The 19,191-nt window shown below is 44.1% G+C and overlaps 1 protein-coding gene and 1 long non-coding RNA gene across 6 annotated transcripts in view; one reads left to right on the top strand and one right to left on the bottom strand.

Moving 5' to 3' along the window:
* LOC144683645 (DENN domain-containing protein 2D-like) overlaps positions 1–19,191 on the bottom strand; it is a 119,612-nt gene that overhangs the window by 76,913 nt on the left and 23,508 nt on the right. For 4 of the 5 annotated variants that reach the window (XM_078546891.1, XM_078546889.1, XM_078546888.1 and 1 more), the window contains exon 2: positions 16,569–16,702. In XM_078546891.1, coding sequence (XP_078403017.1) covers positions 16,569–16,686 — 118 coding nt within the window. In that variant the 5' untranslated portion in view covers positions 16,687–16,702. Of the gene's footprint in view, positions 1–16,568; positions 16,703–16,870; positions 16,992–19,191 lie in introns of those variants that run through there. The other variant, XM_078546892.1, reaches the window with a different exon arrangement.
* LOC144683648 (uncharacterized) overlaps positions 1,312–19,191 on the top strand; it is a 55,315-nt gene continuing 37,435 nt past the window's right edge. Inside the window, exon 1 of the long non-coding RNA XR_013577309.1 lies at positions 1,312–1,865. This is a non-coding gene — a long non-coding RNA (uncharacterized LOC144683648). The remainder of the gene's footprint in view (positions 1,866–19,191) is intronic.

The raw sequence follows: 19,191 nt of genomic DNA, 5'->3' as shown, positions 1-19,191 counted from the left end.
ACAGTCACTGATCTCTAACCCTGTTCCGTGTGTGACAGTCACTGATCTCTAACCCTGTTCCGTGTCTGACAGTCACTGATCTCTAACCCTGTTCCGTGTCTGACAGTCACTGATCTCTAACCCTGTTCCGTGTGTGACAGTCACTGATCTCTAACCCTGTTCCGTGTCTGACAGTCACTGATCTCTAACCCTGTTCCGTGTCTGACAGTCACTGATCTCTAACCCTGTTCCGTGTCTGACAGTCACTGATCTCTAACCCTGTTCCGTGTCTGACAGTCACTGATCTCTAACCCTGTTCCGTGTCTGACAGTCACTGATCTCTAACCCTGTTCCGTGTGTGACAGTCACTGATCTCTAACCCTGTTCCGTGTCTGACAGTCACTGATCTCTAACCCTGTTCCGTGTCTGACAGTCACTGATCTCTAACCCTGTTCCGTGTGTGACAGTCACTGATCTCTAACCCTGTTCCGTGTCTGACAGTCACTGATCTCTAACCCTGTTCCGTGTCTGACAGTCACTGATCTCTAACCCTGTTCCGTGTCTGACAGTCACTGATCTCTAACCCTGTTCCGTGTCTGACAGTCACTGATCTCTAACCCTGTTCCGTGTGTGACAGTCACTGATCTCTAACCCTGTTCCGTGTCTGACAGTCACTGATCTCTAACCCTGTGCCGTCTCTCACCGTCAATGATTACTTATGTTGAATCTGTTCCTCTTATATGTAAAGAAGGTTTGGGGCGTTCCCACATTAACAAAGAAATACTCCTCCTCCCTCCTGATTCATAAACTGATTGTGACTCGGCACTGGTGAACGCTGTTATCCAGGGCGCTGGGAAGCTGGGATATTTTGATTAAGGCTCTGGGGTACAGGGCAGTACAGGACAAGAGTAAAAGAGCTGAGAGTTGATGTTAGCAGCTCAGTCCCAAGGCAGGAAGATGCAGCCACAGTCCGTTACACTCCGGCTGCCTTTTAATGGATTTGATAGGAATGTTTTTTTTTTAGATTCCTTTACTGAAGTCTTAATATTCAGTTACAAATGGAACTGATGCTGAATTACTAAACACACTTCAAATCCAGCCCGCATGGAACACAGGAATCTCTCTCTCTCTCTCTTTCTATTGGCTGAGCGATGGAATGAGATCGATTATAGCAAAAGTCCAGAATGAAAACAGGATGACAGGGTAAGATGATCCAGAATTCAATGTTAAATTGGCAGTCTCAATCAGAGAGAAGCTGGTGTGGGAGATCAAAATATGGATGAGTGTTGCTGAGGCTGCATCCTCATGTTCATTGGTCTGGGCTCACAGCACACAAAGTGGGAGCAAATTGGCTCATGGACTGTGCAACATATCCATGAATAACCACCATGGGTCATTGTCCTTGGATATGAAGCTCCACTGCTCATATTTGCATCACACTGTTCATCCATCACTCCTCTACTTGCTGACCTACATTTGCTCCTCATGCTGCAATGCCTTGAACATAAAATTTTCATTCTTGTTTACAAAGTCCTCCATGGTCTGCTGCCGCCCCCGCCCCCTTCCCATCACTGCAACCTCCAGGACCCTACAACCTTCAGGGAGAGAGCTGCATTCCTCCAATTCTGGACTCATGCACATCACCAACTTTTGTTGCTCCAGAATTGCAAACTGTGGCATCTACTGCCTGGACCCCAAGTCTGGAATTCCCTCCCCAAACCAGGAGGAGTGGGAACTGTGAGAGCCCGGAATGGATAAAAGAGCCGCGGCCTGGAGCAGGCCCGAGACCAGGAGGAATGGGGCCGGAGTGGATGGTGGCAGAGGACGGACTGCATTTGGAAAAATCAAAGCCTAGCATTACAGGAAAGCAGCTAAGTGACTCATTGGTGAGTATCTCTTTTTTTCTGATCTCTTTCTCCCTCCAAACTAGGGCATTGGTCTAAACTAGGAGGTGTGAAATTTAAAAAAAATTCAGTCCTAGATGTATAAAAGTAAGTGAAGTCATAGGCCTGAATTTTTCCGTTGGCGGGCGTGTGTGATCAGCAGGCCTGAGAGTGGTCCGCAAGTGGATCACTGACTGCGATCGGCCTCCGACCGCGATTTCACGCTGGCTGGCCAATTAACGGCCAGCCAGTGTGAAATACTCATTGGAAAGCTCAGTGCTGCCAGGGCGGGGGTGGGAAGAGGGCGGGCAGTGACATCACTGTCGAAAAGATATAATAATTTTCATAATGTTATTGGAATTTATTGTAAAATAGAGTAATAGTGGGATGTGTCTATGTGTGTGCGTGTGCGATTTAATTAAATTAGAGTCAGCTAGTCTGGGTGGTTTGATAAGAGAGAGTAGGTTTGCAATGTTAATTAGATAAACATGGGGAAGTTTAGAAACATAGGTGTCAAGGGAACATTTGCACTTTGAAATAAACCAGGCTAGATTGTTTTCAAAGGAGGGGTGAAATGTGTCACCTCGCCAGGTGAAGTTCAGAAACAGTGTGTTTATTTTTCCCAAAGTTTACTGGTAAAACTTAGTGCTATATGAGGGTTTTATTATCAGGGAAATAAAGTCCATAGTGAAACAATGGGTAATTGCATTCAAAGAGGACAATATGTATAAAGAAGGAGTGAAGGCTGTGTGTAAGGGAAGGCATTTGTAAGATCTTACAAGTATGAAAAGCCTTCAACATCTATGCCTCAAGCTGCCGTCTCCATGGACTGAAGTTAAGAAAACTCACTCGGAAGTTGACTTGTTCAGGGTATCATGTTTCTTTGACTGAGTCTTTTAAAATCTGAGTGTCTTACTGTTGCCTTAACAAAAGTGTAACTGAGAGTTAGATTGATTGGGGGATTTAGAAGTTATCATAGTAGTAACATGTAGATCTATGTATGTATTTAAAATCATGTCTCTTATCAATAAATGTTTAATCTGGTTTTATAAAAACCTATAAGTCTTGGTGGTCTTATTACTACTGAATTCAGGACAAGCATCTCAAAATTTATACAGATTAAAAATTAGTTGTGATAGTTGTTTCAAGTTTCCCTCTGGGGTTTGAACAGCTCGGCATTTACCATCTGCTGTGTCATAACATAGTTGGGGGCTCTGTGGAATATATTTGAAATTCATTCACTTTTTTGGGGTTCGTGAATCTTAAGGTTACGAGTATGAGAAGCACTTTGAATTCAGGAGTTGATATGAGGTTTTTTTAAGTGGTGAGACTGCAATATAGCTTTGGCAGTTTCTCAGACTTGCCTGGGAGTTGAAGTTATAACTTTGGCTGGTTTACAAAAGGTAACTAAAGTTAAGTTAATGGAATTGGTGGATAAATTACAATTAAGGTTACCTGCAGGGGCTAAGACAGCAGATATAATTGAAGGTATAGCACAGCATTTAAAGTTGGAAGTGATACCTGACACTAGTGAGTCACAGCTGGAGGTAGTGAGAGTTCAGTTAGAAATGAAGAAACTTGAATTTGAACAAGCAAAGGAAATGAAAAAACTTGTGCAAGAGGCAGCAGAAAAGGAAAGGGCAGAAAAAGATAAAGAAAGGGCATTTCAAAGAGAGCAAGCAGAAAGGCCGAAGAAAGAAAGGAATCTGGAACTGGAATTCCAGGCAAGAGAGAAGGATAAAGAAAGTGAGGCAAGGGAAAGAGAGAAGGAAGAAGAAAGGGCATACCAGCTTAAAAGGCTGGAAGTTAAAAAAGAGAGCTCAGATTCTGAGGAAAGTTCTGATGAGGAAAAAACCTTTAACCTAAAATCCAGTGGGGAGGTGTTTAAATTTGTACAAGCTCTTCTAGAGTTTGAGGAAAAAGATGTTGAAACATTCTTTATTTCATTTGAGATGTTAGCCAAACAGATGAAATGGCCACAGGAAAACTGGACATTGTTGTTATAATCCAGGTTGGTGGGTAGAACACATGAGGTTTATGCTTCGCTGTCAGAAGAAATGTCAGTGAATTAGGATGTGGTGCAAAAGGCTATTTTGAGTGCATATGAGTTGGTTCCTGAGGCACACAGGCAGAAATTTAGGAAAATGAGAAAACAGCCTGGGCAAACTTATACTGAGTTTGAAAGAGTAAAACAAAGTAATTTTGACTGGTGGATATGGGCATTAAAAATAAAGACAACATATGTAGCTCTTAAAGAAGTAATTCTTTTGTAAGAATTTAAAGATTCAATTCCTTCGGAAATGAGAACACATGTAGTGGAACAGAAGGTTCAAACTGTAAGACAAGCAGCAAAGATAGCTGGTGATTATGAGTTAGTTCTTGGAGTTAAACCTTCTTTTTGTCACCCTTTTAAATCAGAAAAAGATAGAAAGTGGGAAGGTGAAAGCAAGGTGGGTAGTCAGGGAAAAGAAGTAGGTGGAAATTCCCAGGACGTTTTTTCTCAGAATAGGAAGGAAGGTGCTGAGGGTAGAAGTGACATGAAAACATGAAAATTGAGGTGTTTTCATTGTAATAAAGTTGGACACACATGCTGGAAATTGTAGGGAAAATCTGTAGGAATTATAGGGGTGCAGAAAGGTACTGGATTTAGAAGTACTGTGGGTTCTGAGGTTCTGGCACAGGAGAAACCAATGGTTTGTGTGCAGGTGAAACAGGGAGAATCAGTGAAAGGTAAAGAAGTGGAAATGTGTTTACAATTTACCAAAAATAATTCAAGGAGCAGGTTTCAGAAATGTTTAAAGATTTTGTATGTGAAGGGAAAGTATTTCCATGTGTACAGGGTAGAGTAGGTAAAGGTATTAAAATGTTAAAAGACACAGAGGCTAGTCAATCCTTAATGTGGTGGGATGGTGATATTTGTTGTTCAGAGTGTGTATTGCAGGAACATGTGATAATAAGTGGGGATCAAGGAGATGCTAAACCTATTCCATTGTGGAAGGTAAATTTAAAGAGTAAGTGGAAAACAGGCGAAGTGACTGCTGGAGTGGTGGAAAAATTACCTATTGCAGGGGTTCACTATATTCTGGGCAATGATATAGCTAGATCACAAATGTGGTTGATGCCTATGGTAACTGAGCAATCTGTAAGGTGTCATCAACAAAAGTGTTAAGAGAGAGAGCATCTTGGATTGTTTCCAGATTGTGTGATAATGAGATCACAGGCTGATAGGTTAAAATAAGAAAAATAGGAAGGACAGGCAGTTCAAAGGCAGGAACAAGGTGTTGAAATTAAATTAGCTGACACTGTGTTTGATAACATTGTTCAGTAAGACTAAAGGACAATTCATCTGACGTGTTTATCTCAAGTGGAGTTACAGAAGAAAAGATTTGCAAATACAACATTTATATCAGACAGCTTAGTCAGAAACAGAGGGAAAATGTATTCCAGAATGTTATTACCTTAAGGGTAATACTTTAATGAGAAAATGGAGGCTGTGTCATGTTTCAGCAAATGAAAAGCTGGAAGGAGGTACATCAGATTGTTATCCCATTAGGGTATAGAAATTAAATTCTGAGGATAGCTCATGAAATTCCAATGGGGGACATTTAGGAATGAAAAAGACACAGGTGAAGATACAGGAACATTTTTATTGGCCTGGATTGCATAGGTATGTAGTCAAATACTGTAGAACACGTCACACATGTCAGGTGATAGGGAAACTACAAGCAGTGATTAAGCCAGCACCTTTAAGTCCAATTCCAGCATTTGAAGAACCTTTTACTACGGTCGTGATTGATTGTGTAGGACTAATCCCCAAGACTAAAAGTGGAAATCAGTATTTATTGACAACAATGGATGTGTCTACCTAATTTCCTGAAGCAATAGCTTTGAGAAACATTACAACAAAGAAGATTGGTGAAGAGTTAACTAAATTTTTTACAAGATATGGTTTACCTCAAGAAATACAATCCAATCAGGGTTCAAACTTTGTGTCACAGCTGTTTAAGGAAGTAATGGACAGTTTGTGATGAGACAATTTAAGTCAACAGTTTATCATCCCGAGTCACAATAGGGCTTTGGAAAGATGGGCCCAACCAAAAAAACTATGATGAGAGTGTATGGTCAGGATTATCCACAGGATTGGAATAGAGGAATTCCATTCTTGTTATTTGTTATTAGTGATGTTCCCAATGCATCTTTCAGCTCTGAAGAAGAGTCATAAGGACTCAAAATGTTAACTCTTTTTTTTCCTCTCCACAGATGCTGTTAGACCTGCTGAGTTTTTAAAGAATTTTCTGTTTTTGTTTCAGGTTTCCAGAATCCACAGTAGTTTGCTTTTCTCCTAACGTATTGACTGGTTTTAGTCCTTTCAAACTAGTCTATGGTCATGAGGTAAGGGGACCACTGAAATTGATTTATGAGAAATTGGTGGGTCAAAATTCAGAAACTACTCTCCCGGATTACGTATCAAACTTCAGAGAGAGATTAGACAGAGCGTGTGAGCTAGCTAGGGAACATGTAAATATATCACAGCAAGTGATGAAAGTGAAAGTAGACAGGAAGCTACAACTTGGAATTTTGTTGTTGGAGAGAAAGTGCTAGTTCTGTTACCCATTGCTGGGTAACTCATTAGAGGCAAGGTTTAGTGGGTCTTACAGGATTGAAAAGAAACTGAGTGAAGTAAGTCATTTAATAAATACTCCAAACAGAAGAAAGAAGCAGAGGGTGTGTCATGTAATTATGTCTATGGTCATGAGGTAAGGGGACTACTGAAATTGATTTATGAGAAATTGGTGGGTCAAAATTCAGAAACTACTCTCCCAGATTACATATCAAACTTCAGAGAGAGATTAGACAGAGCGTGTGAGTTAGCTAGGGAACATTTAAAGATATCACAGCAAGTGATGAAAGTGAAAGCAGACAGGAAGCTACAGCTCGGAATTTTGTTGCTGGAGAAAAAGTGCTGGTTCTGTTACCCATGCTGGATGAATCATTAAAGACAAAGTTTAGTGGGTCTGAAAAGAAACTGAGTGAAGTAAATCATTCAATAAATACTCCAGATAGAAGAAAGAAGCAGAGGGTGTGACATGTACTTATGCTTAAAAACTTTGAAATGAGGTGTTAGTGGTGGTAGATAAAGAGAAAGAAGAAATGAGGATTCTGAAATTAATTTTCCTCTAATAAAACTGGATAATGAGGGGGTACTTAAACTTAAGACGAACTTGATAACCACTACACTACAGAAACAACTTATAATGAGTGTTTTTAATTGAAATTAATAGTTTAACTAGATTTTAAATTAGGGAGCAAAGGTTTTGTTTTTCTTTGCATGATGGATGGGCAGCTGAAACCTATTGTTTACAATCAGACAGCATGTGGGACAGGCAGGACCACATGTGTAGGAAATGTCTCCACCTGCTTCAGCTCAAACTTAGGGTTTCTAAACTGCTGGGGCAGCTGGAGTCACTGTGGAACATCAGGGCAGCTGTGTTTCCTGGATGTTGCAGAAGGTGGCCAGCCCACAGGCAGAGGGAGTTCCACACAGTAGATAGGCCATCCGGAAATGTAGGAAGATGCAGCAAGTGCAGGGAAATTTGGGGCATGTGCCACTTTCAAACCTCCTCAGAAGGAAAAACCAGTTCAAAATAGTCAAATCTCAGTAAAAATCAGTAATACAGGAAGACTGGGGGTGATGATACCCAGAAGGATTCCAAAGTTAAGAGTAAAGACAGTCAGGCATTTCCGTAGCCGTCATGGTGAGTCCCATATGGTGTGTTGCCTCCAAGAGGCAAGGAGATAAAGAGTGCAGTTATCGAAGCCCTATGGTCAGATTTTCAGCAGCTAGAGAGGAAATTGAAAGGTGGGATCTCGAAGGTAGGAATCTCTGGATTACTCCCAGCACCACCACTAGCAAGAGTACAACTTGTAAGATAGCAAGGATCAACGTATGGCTCGAGACATGGTGCAGGAGGGAGGGCCTCAAGTTCTTGGGTGATTGGGACCAGATCTGGGGCAGAAAGCACCTATTCAAAAGGAACGGGTTGCACCTCAATGGGACTGGGACCAATACCATCTTGGGGAGGTTGACTCATGTGGGTGGGGAGAGTTAAAAATAAATTGGTGAGCAGTGGGCACCAGCATGCAGAAGTGCAAAAGAGGAAAAAGGTGCTTAAAGTGAGAGTGTTGGGCAGTACTGGACAAGGCAGTAGTACCATATTAGAATGGAGCGGACTAAGAAGGATCCCAAGGGATACAGAGACAGGTTTACAATACATATAGGTAAACACACAAAGTATGGTGAATAAAGTTGGTGAGCTACAAGCACAAATGGCCATGTGAGAATACGATGAAGTGGCAATATCAGAAATGTGGCTTAAAAATGGTGAGGACTGTGTGCTTAATATTTAAAGATATAAAGTGTTCAGAAAAGATATTGATGGAAAACAGGGAGTTAGGGTAACAGTATTGATTAGGGAAGACATTGTAGTGTTGGAAAGAAGGGATGTCCTTGAGGGGCCAAGAACAGAATCCATTTGGTTAGAGCTGAGAAGCAGAAAGGTATGATCACATAACTGAGGGTATTCTTTAGGCTTCCAAATAGTGAGAGAGGAAATCACAGAGATGTACAAGGACTATAGGCTAGTGATATAGGGGAACTTTCATTCGTCAATTATTGATTGGGATAATGTTAGAGTCAAGGGTAAGGAGGAGGATGAATTTCTGAAATGTATGTTCTCAATCCAACTAGGAAGGAGGCATTGCAGGATCTGGTGTTGGGGAATGAGTAGGCCAAGTGGACCAAGCCTGTGGGGGAACACTTAGGTAAGAGTGATCATTGTATCTTAAGGTTTAGCTTAGCAATGGAGCAGAGCAAGGAACAATCTAAAGGTGGACTTCTAAATTGGAAAAGGATAAATTACAATGGATTTGGAGGGAATCTCGCCAGTGTAAAATTGAACTAAAGGTTGACAGCAAAAACTGCCATGTCACGGGTGAAAGCTAGGGGAACCAGAGCCGGGGCTCCTTGTATGACGAGGGGCATAGAGAATATGATTTTAAAAATTTTTAAATGGTATGATGCATGCGAGATGAATTCTTCAAGCAAGAACCAGGTCAGATACAATAATTGGAGAAGGGAAGTGAAGAGGAAAATAAGACTAGAAATGGCGGTTAACATAAAATGGAACCCAAAAATATTCGACCAGCGTGCAAATAGGAAGCAGGCAGTAAGAGGAGACGTGGTTGGGGAGGCTACTGGCAAAGAAGGTGATATGTGCTTAGAGGCGCAGGGAAGGCTGGAATACTGAATGAGTTCATTTTATCATTGTTTACTGAGGAAGAAGATGCTGATAAAATATTGGTAGAAGTGGAGATGGTAGAGGTAATGGATGAGGTGAAAACTGCAGGATGTACTGGAAAGGCTGGTCGAGCTTAGACTGGAAAAGTCTGATCCAGAGCGTTTGCATCGAGATTGTTAAGGGGGGTGGGGGTGTTGGGATGATGATGGCAGAAGGGCTTACAATAATCTCCCAATCTTCCCTAGATACTGGGGAGGTGTTGGGAGATTGGAAAGTGGAAAATGTGACACCCTTGTTCAGGAAAGGGTATAAGGACAGTTTTCTAGTAACCACAGACCGGTCAGTTTAACATCAAATGTAGGTAAGGATTTAGAAACAATCTTCAGGGAAAAAATGAACAGATGTTTGGAGAAGTTTGCGTTAACTAAGGAGAGCCAGTGCAGATTTGTGTTTGACAAATTGAATTTTTTGATTAAGTGAAAGGGAAGGTTGGTGGGAAATGTGGTGGATGTTGTCTGCATGTATTTTAAGAAAGTGTTTGACAAAGTACCACGTAAAAGGCTGGTTAACAAAATTGAGGCTCATGGAGAAGGATGGTTAGTGTCAGCTTGGGTATAAAATTGGCTTAAGAACAGAAACAGTGAATGGTTATTTTTCAGACTGGAGGATGGTAGACAGTGTGGCTCCCCGAGAGTCAGTGATAGGAGGACTGATTTTTTTGATATGTATAATTGACTGGGTTATTGACAGTGAAATTTATTTGCCAATAATACCAAGCTTGGGGGTGTAGCCACAGTGACGATGATACAGCACATAGATAGGCTAGCAGAACGGGAAAACAAGTGGCAGATGGAATTTAATACAGAGATGTGTGAGGTGATGCATTTTGACTGAAGGGATAGGAAAATACTACATAAACCTAATGACACAGCTCTAAAGGGTGTGCAGGGACAGAGAGACCTGGGAGATAATTTTTTTAAATTCATTTACGGGATGTGGGCATCGCTGGCTAGGCCAGTATTTATTGCCCATCCCTAATTGCCCTTGTGCATCGATGTTAGAAGGGAGCAGGACATATTAAGAGAGTAGCTGGAAAATATCAGATCTTGGGTTTCATAAATAGAGTTATTGAGTACAAAAGCAGGGAAGTCAGGCTGAACCTCTATGAAGCCCTGGTTAGGCCACAACTAGAATATTGCATCAAGTTCTGGCCACTCTGCTTTAGGAAGGATGTGATGGTCCTTGGGAGGGTGCAGAGGTGATTTGCCAGAATGGTTCTAGGGATGAGGGGTTTTGGTTACAAGATTAGGTTGGAGAAGCTGGGGTTGTTCTCCTTGGAGCAAAGGAGATTAAGGGGAGTTTTGATAGAGGTGGACAAGATTGTGTACACCTTTAGATAATGTAGACAAAGAAAAGCTGTTTCCATTAGCTAGTGGTACAAGGATTAAGGGGACACAGATTTAAGCTTTTGGGCAAGAGATCAGAGGGATATGAGGAGGAGATTTTTTTTACACAGTGAGTGCTAATGACCTGGAACTTGCTGCTATAAGGGAAGCAGAGATGATCAATGATTCCGAAAGGAAAGTTCCGGGACACTTGAGGGAAATAAACTTGCAGGGCTACGAGGCCAGAGTGGGTGAATGGGACTGATGGGAATGCTCTGCAGACAGCTGCCACAGTCTTGATGGGCTGAATGGCCTCCTTCTAAGTCTCTCCACCTCCCTCTCCTCCTTGAAGGCATTCCTTAAGCCGACCTCTTTGACCAAGCCTTTGGTCACCTGTCCTATTATCTCCTTTTGTGGCTTGGTGTCAAAATTGGCTCAAATACTTTTCTGTTTGGCAAATGGGGAAGTTTTACCATGTTAGAGGTGCTATATAAAAGCAAGTTGTTGCTTGAATCAGAGGAAAGAATGCTGTAAATTTGTTTCACTTTCCTTTCTGCTTTGCCAATTCCCTTGCAGTGTTGGGATTGTTAGGGGAATTATGGTAGAGATTTTTTCCATTCTGCACTATGAACAGTGTTGGGAGTTCCCTAAGCACCTGTGTTCATCGATGCTCACACCTCATGAGAGTCACACAGATTGAGAAAAAAACCAAAAGACTTGCATTTCTATAGCACCTTTCACAACCTCAGGACTTTCCAAAGTGCTTTACAACCAATGAAACACTTTCATTGCATGGTCACTGTTTCAGTATAGGAAACAAAGCTGTAAATTTACACACAGGGAGATCCCACAAACAGGGCCACAATCTTTTTTGTGATGTTGGTTAAGGGATAAATATTGACCAAAACACCGAGGATAACTCCCCTGCTCATCTTCAACATCTACCTGAGAGGGAAAATGGTCCCCAGTTTAATGTTTTATCCAACAGTGCAGCACTCCCTCAGTACTGGATAATATGCTCATCTCTGGAGTAGGACTTGAACCCACAGTTTCTGACCCATAGGTAAAATGTCAGCACTAAGCTAAGAGAGACACTGTGGAAAGTCCTGGACTAACTCTTGGTCAATGGTATCAGCTGGAGCGGCCATAGGACTTATAACCCCTGAACTGGAGAGGATTTGGTGGGGTAAAACCCAGCCTGGCTGCTACCTCCTATCGGGCTATCCAGTGATACCTGCTAAAGATTGGATTTTGGGTGAACGGCCACTTGGCTGAGGTACAGGAAGGTGGTCGACACCTGGGAGATTCAACTCTACAAGTATAGGCCCCTTCCAGAGAGGAGGAGGGAACATTGAGAAAAACATGCTACTCATTGAATGATAAGAGAGCATTCAGTCCAGATAAGAAGTTGCACGTGACTGAATGGGACTGTGGTCTCACCAATAGCAACATAAAGCCCAGATATTCTGCATGGGTCTCCAGAGTCACTCGAGTCACATCTCTATGGTGACTTTTCCACAACCTCAGAACGAGCCAAAGTGCTTTGCAGCCAATGAAGTACTTTTGAAGGACACTGTTGTAATGCAGGAAATGTTTGTGCATTGGAAGGGCCCACACAGAGCAATATGATAATAACCAGATCATCCATTTTAGCAATTTTGGATGAGGAATAAGTATCAGCTAGGGCTTTGGAGAGACCTTGCCTGTTATTCTTTAAATAGTGCTGCGGGATCTTTTACATCCACCTGAGTAGGCAGACAGGGGCTCAGTTTGACATCTTGTCTGAATCTGTTATGTGCCTGGAGAACCTCTAAGCTAAATAAATGTTTCAACCCTGTGTGCCACCCAGAACTACATTCTCCCCTCTTTCCTGCCCGGAGGAAGATGATGTCCCAGGGGTACTGTTCCTTTCATTCAGGACATTTGAGTGGGGAACGCAAATCCATCCAAACTTTTGCCAATTTCCCATTTCACACACTGAACAAGCTGTTCTTCTCTGGACTTGTCGGTTTAAAAGAACAGTTTGAGCAAAAAGCTTGTCAGATCAAATCTTAGGATGTTACAGCACAGAAGGAAGTCATTCAGCCCATTGAGCCTGTGCCAGCTCCTTGAAAGAAAGATTCAATTAGTCTCACTCACCTTTTTCCACATAGCCCTGCAATTTTTTCTTTTCAAGTATATATCTAAATTCATTTTGACTTTTTTTTTATGGGATGTGAGTGTCGCTGGCTAGGCCAGCATTTGCTGCCCATCCTAACTTCCCTTGAGAAGGTGGTGGTGAGCTGCCTTCTTGAGCTGCTGCAGTCCATATGGTGTTAGGGAGGGAGCTCCAGGATTTTGACATGGTAACAGTGAAGGAACGGCAAGATAGTTCCAAGTCAGGATGGTGAGTGGCTTGGAGGGGAACTTGCAGGAAATGGTTTTTACATAGGATTAACGGCACAGAAACAGGCCATTCTCCCCAACTAGTCCATGCTGGTGTTTATGCTCCACTTGAACCTCCTCCTATTGTTTCTCATTGAAATCTACCATTATAACCCTCTATTCCCTTCTCCCTCATATGCTTGCCCAGTTTCCCCTTAAATACATCAATACCACTCACTCCAATCACTTCCTATGGTAGTGAGTTCCAAAATATCACCACTCTTTGGGTAAAGCAGTATTTTCTGAATCTCCTTTTGGATTTCTTGGTGACTATCTTATATTGACGACCTCTAGTTATGCTCTTCCCCACAAGAGGAAACATTCTCTCTGTATCCACTCTATCAAAACCTTTCATAATTTTAGGTCACCCCTCAGCCTTCTTTTTTCAAGAGAAAAGAGACCCAGCCTGTCGACCCTTTCCTGATATGTATACCCACACATTTCTGATATCATCCTTGGACATCATCTCTGCACCCTCTTCAGTGCCTCTAAAACCTTTTAATATGGCAACCAGAATTGCATGCTGTATTGTAAGTGTGGTCTAACCAAGGTTCCATTGAGGTTTAGCATAACTTCCCTACTTTTCAATTCTATCCCTCTAGAAATAAAACCTATAGTGGCCTTGCTAATCTGTGGTGTAATTTTTAGTGATTGATGTATTTGTACTCTGAGATCCCTTTATCTTTCTATTCCAACTAGACTTGCTCTTTCCAAATAATAAGTCACCTCCCTATTCTTCCTACTAAAATGTACTACCTCACATTTACCTGTGTTAAACTTCATTCGCCAATTATTTGCCCATTCTGCATGTTTATTAATGTCTTCCTGTAATCTGTTGCTATCCTCCTCTGCATTGTCTATGCTCCCCCCCCCCACCCCCGGCCAATTTGGTTCCATCCACAAATTTTGAATTTGTATGTCTGATTCCAAAGTCCAAATTGTTAATGTAAATTGTGAACAGCAGTGATCCCAGCAGTAATCCTTGTGGAACTCCACTTCCCACCCTCTGACGCTCTGAATAGACACCCTATACTCTCACTCTCTGCTTTATGTCTTGAAGCCAGCCAGCAATCCATTCTCCCACTTGTCTCCTAACTCCACATTCTCTAACCTTATCCATTAGTACATTATGCAGCACTTTATCAAAGGTCTTTTAAAAATCCAGATAAATTGCACCTACCACATTACCATTGTCTATTCTATTCTTTCTGTTACCTCTTCAAAAAATTCAATAAGGCTGTTCAAGCAAGATTTTAAGGTAGTGGATTGGATTTCAACCAAGTGGGTTACTTTATTTAATCTGTGGATGTCTGCTGGGGCTCAGTGGTAGTGCTGAACAAGAAGGTTGTGGGTTCAACTTCAAGGGTTTAAGTCCATAATCCAGGCTGACCCACTAGTGCAGTACTGAAGGAGTGCTGCACTGTCAGAGGTGTAGTCTTTTGGGTGAGATGTTAGACCAGGGTTCCAGTTGCCCTCTCAGATGAATGTAAAAGTCCCATGGCACTATTCACAGAAGAAGGGAATTATCCCAAGTGTCTTGGTCAATATTTATCCCTCAATCCAAATCACTAAAATAGATTGTGTGTCAATTATTTCATTTCTGTTTGTGGGAGCTTGCTGTGCACAAACTGGCTGCTATGTTTCCCACATTACAACAGTGACTACACTTCAAAAATACTGTGAAGCATTTTGGAACATCCTGAAGTCATGAAAGGCTGTATAAATTTAACTTCTGTCTTTTCTTTTTTGAATCTGCTTCCATCACCCTTTCAGGCAGCATATCTAGATCAGAACAACTTGATTACTGACCCTCCTGCCAGTGGAAGCAGTTTCTCCTTATTTACTTTATCAAAACTCCATAGGGCAGGAGCAGTTGAGAGTTGTTGTTACATTGCTATATATAGATAAATGCACACTCTGCAATGACAGTCTGTGTACAGCCAAAAAATAAGGGTCAAAAAGGTCGTGTTGGAATAGTGACATCACGTTCCTGGAAAATATCAGATTGCTATAGCAACCTTTCTGTATTCTGGCATCATTCATTCCACAGTCATAAATAAGGATGTTCCCAGCACTGGTGTTCCAAGTTGCGGAATCTCTGGGACTTTCCATACTCACAACTGGTTGTCAACATGTGGACCTCGGACACAGCTCAGCACAATATGGGGTGGGGTGGTGAGGGTCTCTACACTCCAGCACAGCATAGGGTCCCTGTATACCTCTGACACTGATACCAACATACCAGTGTGAGGGAGGTGAGGGGCTTCACTTCTCATTTTCTTTCAGGTGTCACCCTTACTCAATGGGTAGCATACTCGCCTCTGAGACAGAGGTCATGGGTTCATGGCATGCTTTAAAGAAACTTGACATTCCAGTGCAGTACTGAGGGACAGCTGTACTGTCAGTGCTGTCTTTGAACCAAAGCACCATTTGTCACAGAGTAATTGTGGCACAGGAGAAGTCCATTCATTGAGACTATTCTGGCTCTCTGTACAGCAATCATTGATTGCAAACATTAAACCACTGAATCACACTCCATAAATGAGTCAATCTCAATCTACAGGCCTCTCAACCCGCTCTCCAGATCAGTCAATGCACCAACCCATCCTATTCTGCACAACAATCAATTGCAATCCATGCAGCATTCTATATCACTTCACAGATCTTCTAATCCTACTCAATACATCATCCCAATCCCATTGTATTGACCACTCATTCCCAGACGATCAGTTAATCCCACTCCATTGACCCAACCAATCCCAGTTGATCACTCAATCCCACTCCATTGCCCCACCCAATCCCAGTTGATCTCTCAATCCCACTCCATTGACTCACCTAATCCCAGTTGACCACTCAATCCCACTCCATTGACTCACCCAATCCCAGTTGATCACTCAATCCCCACTCCATTGACTCACCCAATCCCAGTTGATCACTCATTCACTCCATTAACTCACCCAATCCCAGTTGATCACTCAATCCCACTCCACTGACTCACCCAATCCCAGTTGATCACTCAATCCCACTCCATTGACTCACCCAATCCCAGTTGATCATTCAATCCCACTCCACTGACTCACCCAATCCCAGTTGATCACTCAATCCCACTCCACTGACTCACCCAATCCCAGTTGATCACTCAATCCCACTCCACTGACTCACCCAATCCCAGTTGATCACTCAATCCCACTCCACTGACTCACCCAATCCCAGTTGATCACTCAATCCCACTCCATTGACTCACCTAATCCCAGTTGATCATTCAATCCCACGCCACTGACTCACCCAATCCCAGTTGATCACTCAATCCCACTCCACTGACTCACCCAATCCCAGTTGATCACTCAATCCCCACTCCATTGACTCACCCAATCCTAGTTGATCACTCAATCCACTCCATTGACTCACCCAATCCCAGTTGATCACTCAATCCCACTCCACTGTCTCACCCAATCCCAGTTGATCACTCAATCCCACTCCACTGTCTCACCCAATCCCAGTTGATCACTCAATCCCACTCCACTGTCTCACCCAATCCCAGTTGATCACTCAATCCCACTCCACTGACCACTCAGTCTCACTCTCCATAATCTACTGACCTTTTTCTGTGCCCCGACCTCTTGCCCCCAGTGTCCCCCCTGCTCTGGGGCGCCCAAGCCCCCCATGCCAGGTGAGCCGCCTGAAGCTCCTCCGGAAAGCCGATGTGAACTCGCTCATGCCGCCAGCTCGGGCTCTGCAAAACAACACAAACAGGGGTGAACTGGGAACCGGCAGCGGGAGCGCGAAGAAACATCAGCAGATCGGGAGCAGGGGAACCGGCTCCAGTCCGGAGTCAGTGCCCGGACCTTCCCCGCTGCCTCCTCTCTCTCCTCCCCCACCGCCCCCCCGCGGATCCCCTCACCTGACTCTCCCCGGCTCTCCGCTCCCTATTTCCGGGCTCGGGCTCCGGCTCCTTCTCACCGGCAGCCCCGCCCCGGGGAGCGGACAGGCGGGGAGTCCATCAGCATCCACCCGCCCCGGGACACAGAGATCCGATAGGGGCAATAAAACCAACACCACCCCGGCAGAACCCAAACTGGGGAGGGTCCTCTCTGGGTGGGGGGAGGGGGGGAGCTGTGGGTAAGGGAATGGGGGGGCCCTGTGGGTAGGGGGAAGGAGGGAATTGGGGGGGCCCAGGGGGTAGGGGGCGGGAGGGTCCCTGTGGGTAGGGGGTGGGAGTGTCCCTGTGGGTAGGGGGTGGGAGGGTCCCTGTGGGTAGGGGGTGGGAGGGTCCCTGTGGGTAGGGGGTGGGAGGGTCCCTGTGGGTAGGGGGCGGGAGGGTCCCTGTGGGTAGGGGGCGGGAGGGTCCCTGTGGGTAGGGGGCGGGAGGGTCCCTGTGGGTAGGGGGCGGGAGGGTCCCTGTGGGTAGGGGGCGGGAGTGTCCCTGTGGGTAGGGGGCGGGAGGGTCCCTGTGGGTAGGGGGCGGGAGGGTCCCTGTGGGTAGGGGGTGGGAGGGTCCCTGTGGGTAGGGGGTGGGAGGGAATGGGGGGGCCCTGTGGGTAGGGGGAGCCTAGGGGGGAGGGGCCTGTGGGTAGGGGGAGGGGCAGGAATGAGGGAAGCCTGTGGGTAGGGGTAGGGGGAGGGGGGAATGGGCAGGGCCCTGTGGGGGTTCGAGCGGGCAGGGATTGGGGGTGCGGATGGGCAGGATCCTGCTGGGGGGGTGGAGGGGGAATGAGTAGGTTCCTGCAGGGGCTGGGTGGAAGGGCAGAGGGGGCCAATTCTTCCCCAGGGATGGTGAGGGGAAGCGTCCTCCAGCAGTGAGGTGAGGGGAAAGCAGTAGTCATGGCCCTGCAGTGGGTGTGGTGTTGGTGAGGGGATAGGGTTTCCCAGGCGGATGGTGTAGGAGGGGCCAGGGACCTCCCAGGATGTTAGGGGAGGCAAGGGGGGATGCAGGGTCCTCCCAGGGAGCAGAGAGTGGAAGTGGGGTAGTGGTCTCCCACGGGTGGGAAAAGGGGGCAGAGCGAAACGGGTCTTCCAGCGGTGGGTGAGTTGTGGGAGGTGCCCATACCTCAGATGACAAAGATTTAATGGGATTGGGATTCAGGATAGGATAATGGGAGCAGTGTCAGAAATAAAAATGATGTGTGTCAGATATTGGGAATGGTGATAATATACGATATTGGGAATTAGTTGTGCTTATAGCGTTTATACAGGAATTCAGGATATCGGGATTAAAGGATATTTGTATCTTTTCTTTTGAATAAAACGTGAAAGGGTGTCCTAATTTAGGTTTTTTTAAGATGATTAAGTGAGATGATTCTGTCAATAGAAACTATTTTTTCTGGTGGATGGGGTCCAGAATAAGGGGCCAGAACTTGAACATTCAAGATAGGCTGTTCTGGGTCATGTCAGGAAGCAGTTCTTCATAGTGGAATAGTGGATATTGGAATGCTAGAACACTCTTCCCCAAAAGCCAGGGTTCAAAGCATTTCAAGACCAAAATTGATAGGTTTTTGTTAGGCAAGGGATGCAGAATTAAGGAGGTAAACATAATTAAGGTACAGTACACATCGGCCATGATCTAATTGCATGTTGAACAGGCTTGAGGGGCTGAATGGCCTCCTCCTGTCCCAGTGTTCCTGTAGAAATAATGATGAAAGTGATTTAAAATGAACAGTAAACAAAGAGAATTAGCATGATGATGTTATCAATGGTTCTGTGTTGTAAGTATTTCGGGAAGTTGTTTAAGAACTGGCTGCAATGAAGTAAATTGTTTGATTTGATGGTTTTGAATTTAAGTGCTCTGCTGCTGTAGCTGAATTCTTGACAACTGATCTGTGAACCTGGTGAATATGGGGATTAGTGTTGGAGTTGATTGCATTTTGCCTCCCATCGAGGAAGTGTCGAGTTCGCTGCACATGAACTGTCTGTTGCTGTCAGCTGAATGCCTGTGGATTTGTGACATAGCTTGTCTGATCGACTGAGGAAATCTCTAGTTTGCTATTCAGGTAGCGGAACAATCCACAATATACATTGCCAACAGCCTGTATTATTAACTTTCTTTAAAAAAAGACAGTCACAAATTATGTCAAAAATCTCTGTGAATCAATATAGTTTTGGGCACTGAAATTAGTATCAAGCTTGGACGTGTGCAAGAAACACAATCAATCACAGTCTTTGGAAAACTACAAATATTTTTTTCTCTCTCAATTTAAGGATTTTGTTCCATCAAATTTGGGTGTG

This window comes from Cetorhinus maximus, chromosome 8 (genome assembly GCF_964194155.1).
Source record: "Cetorhinus maximus chromosome 8, sCetMax3.hap1.1, whole genome shotgun sequence".
Taxonomy (NCBI): Eukaryota; Metazoa; Chordata; class Chondrichthyes; order Lamniformes; family Cetorhinidae; genus Cetorhinus; species Cetorhinus maximus.
The sequence above is the reverse complement of the archived record's forward strand: the minus strand, read 5'-3'. Positions and strand labels throughout refer to the sequence as shown.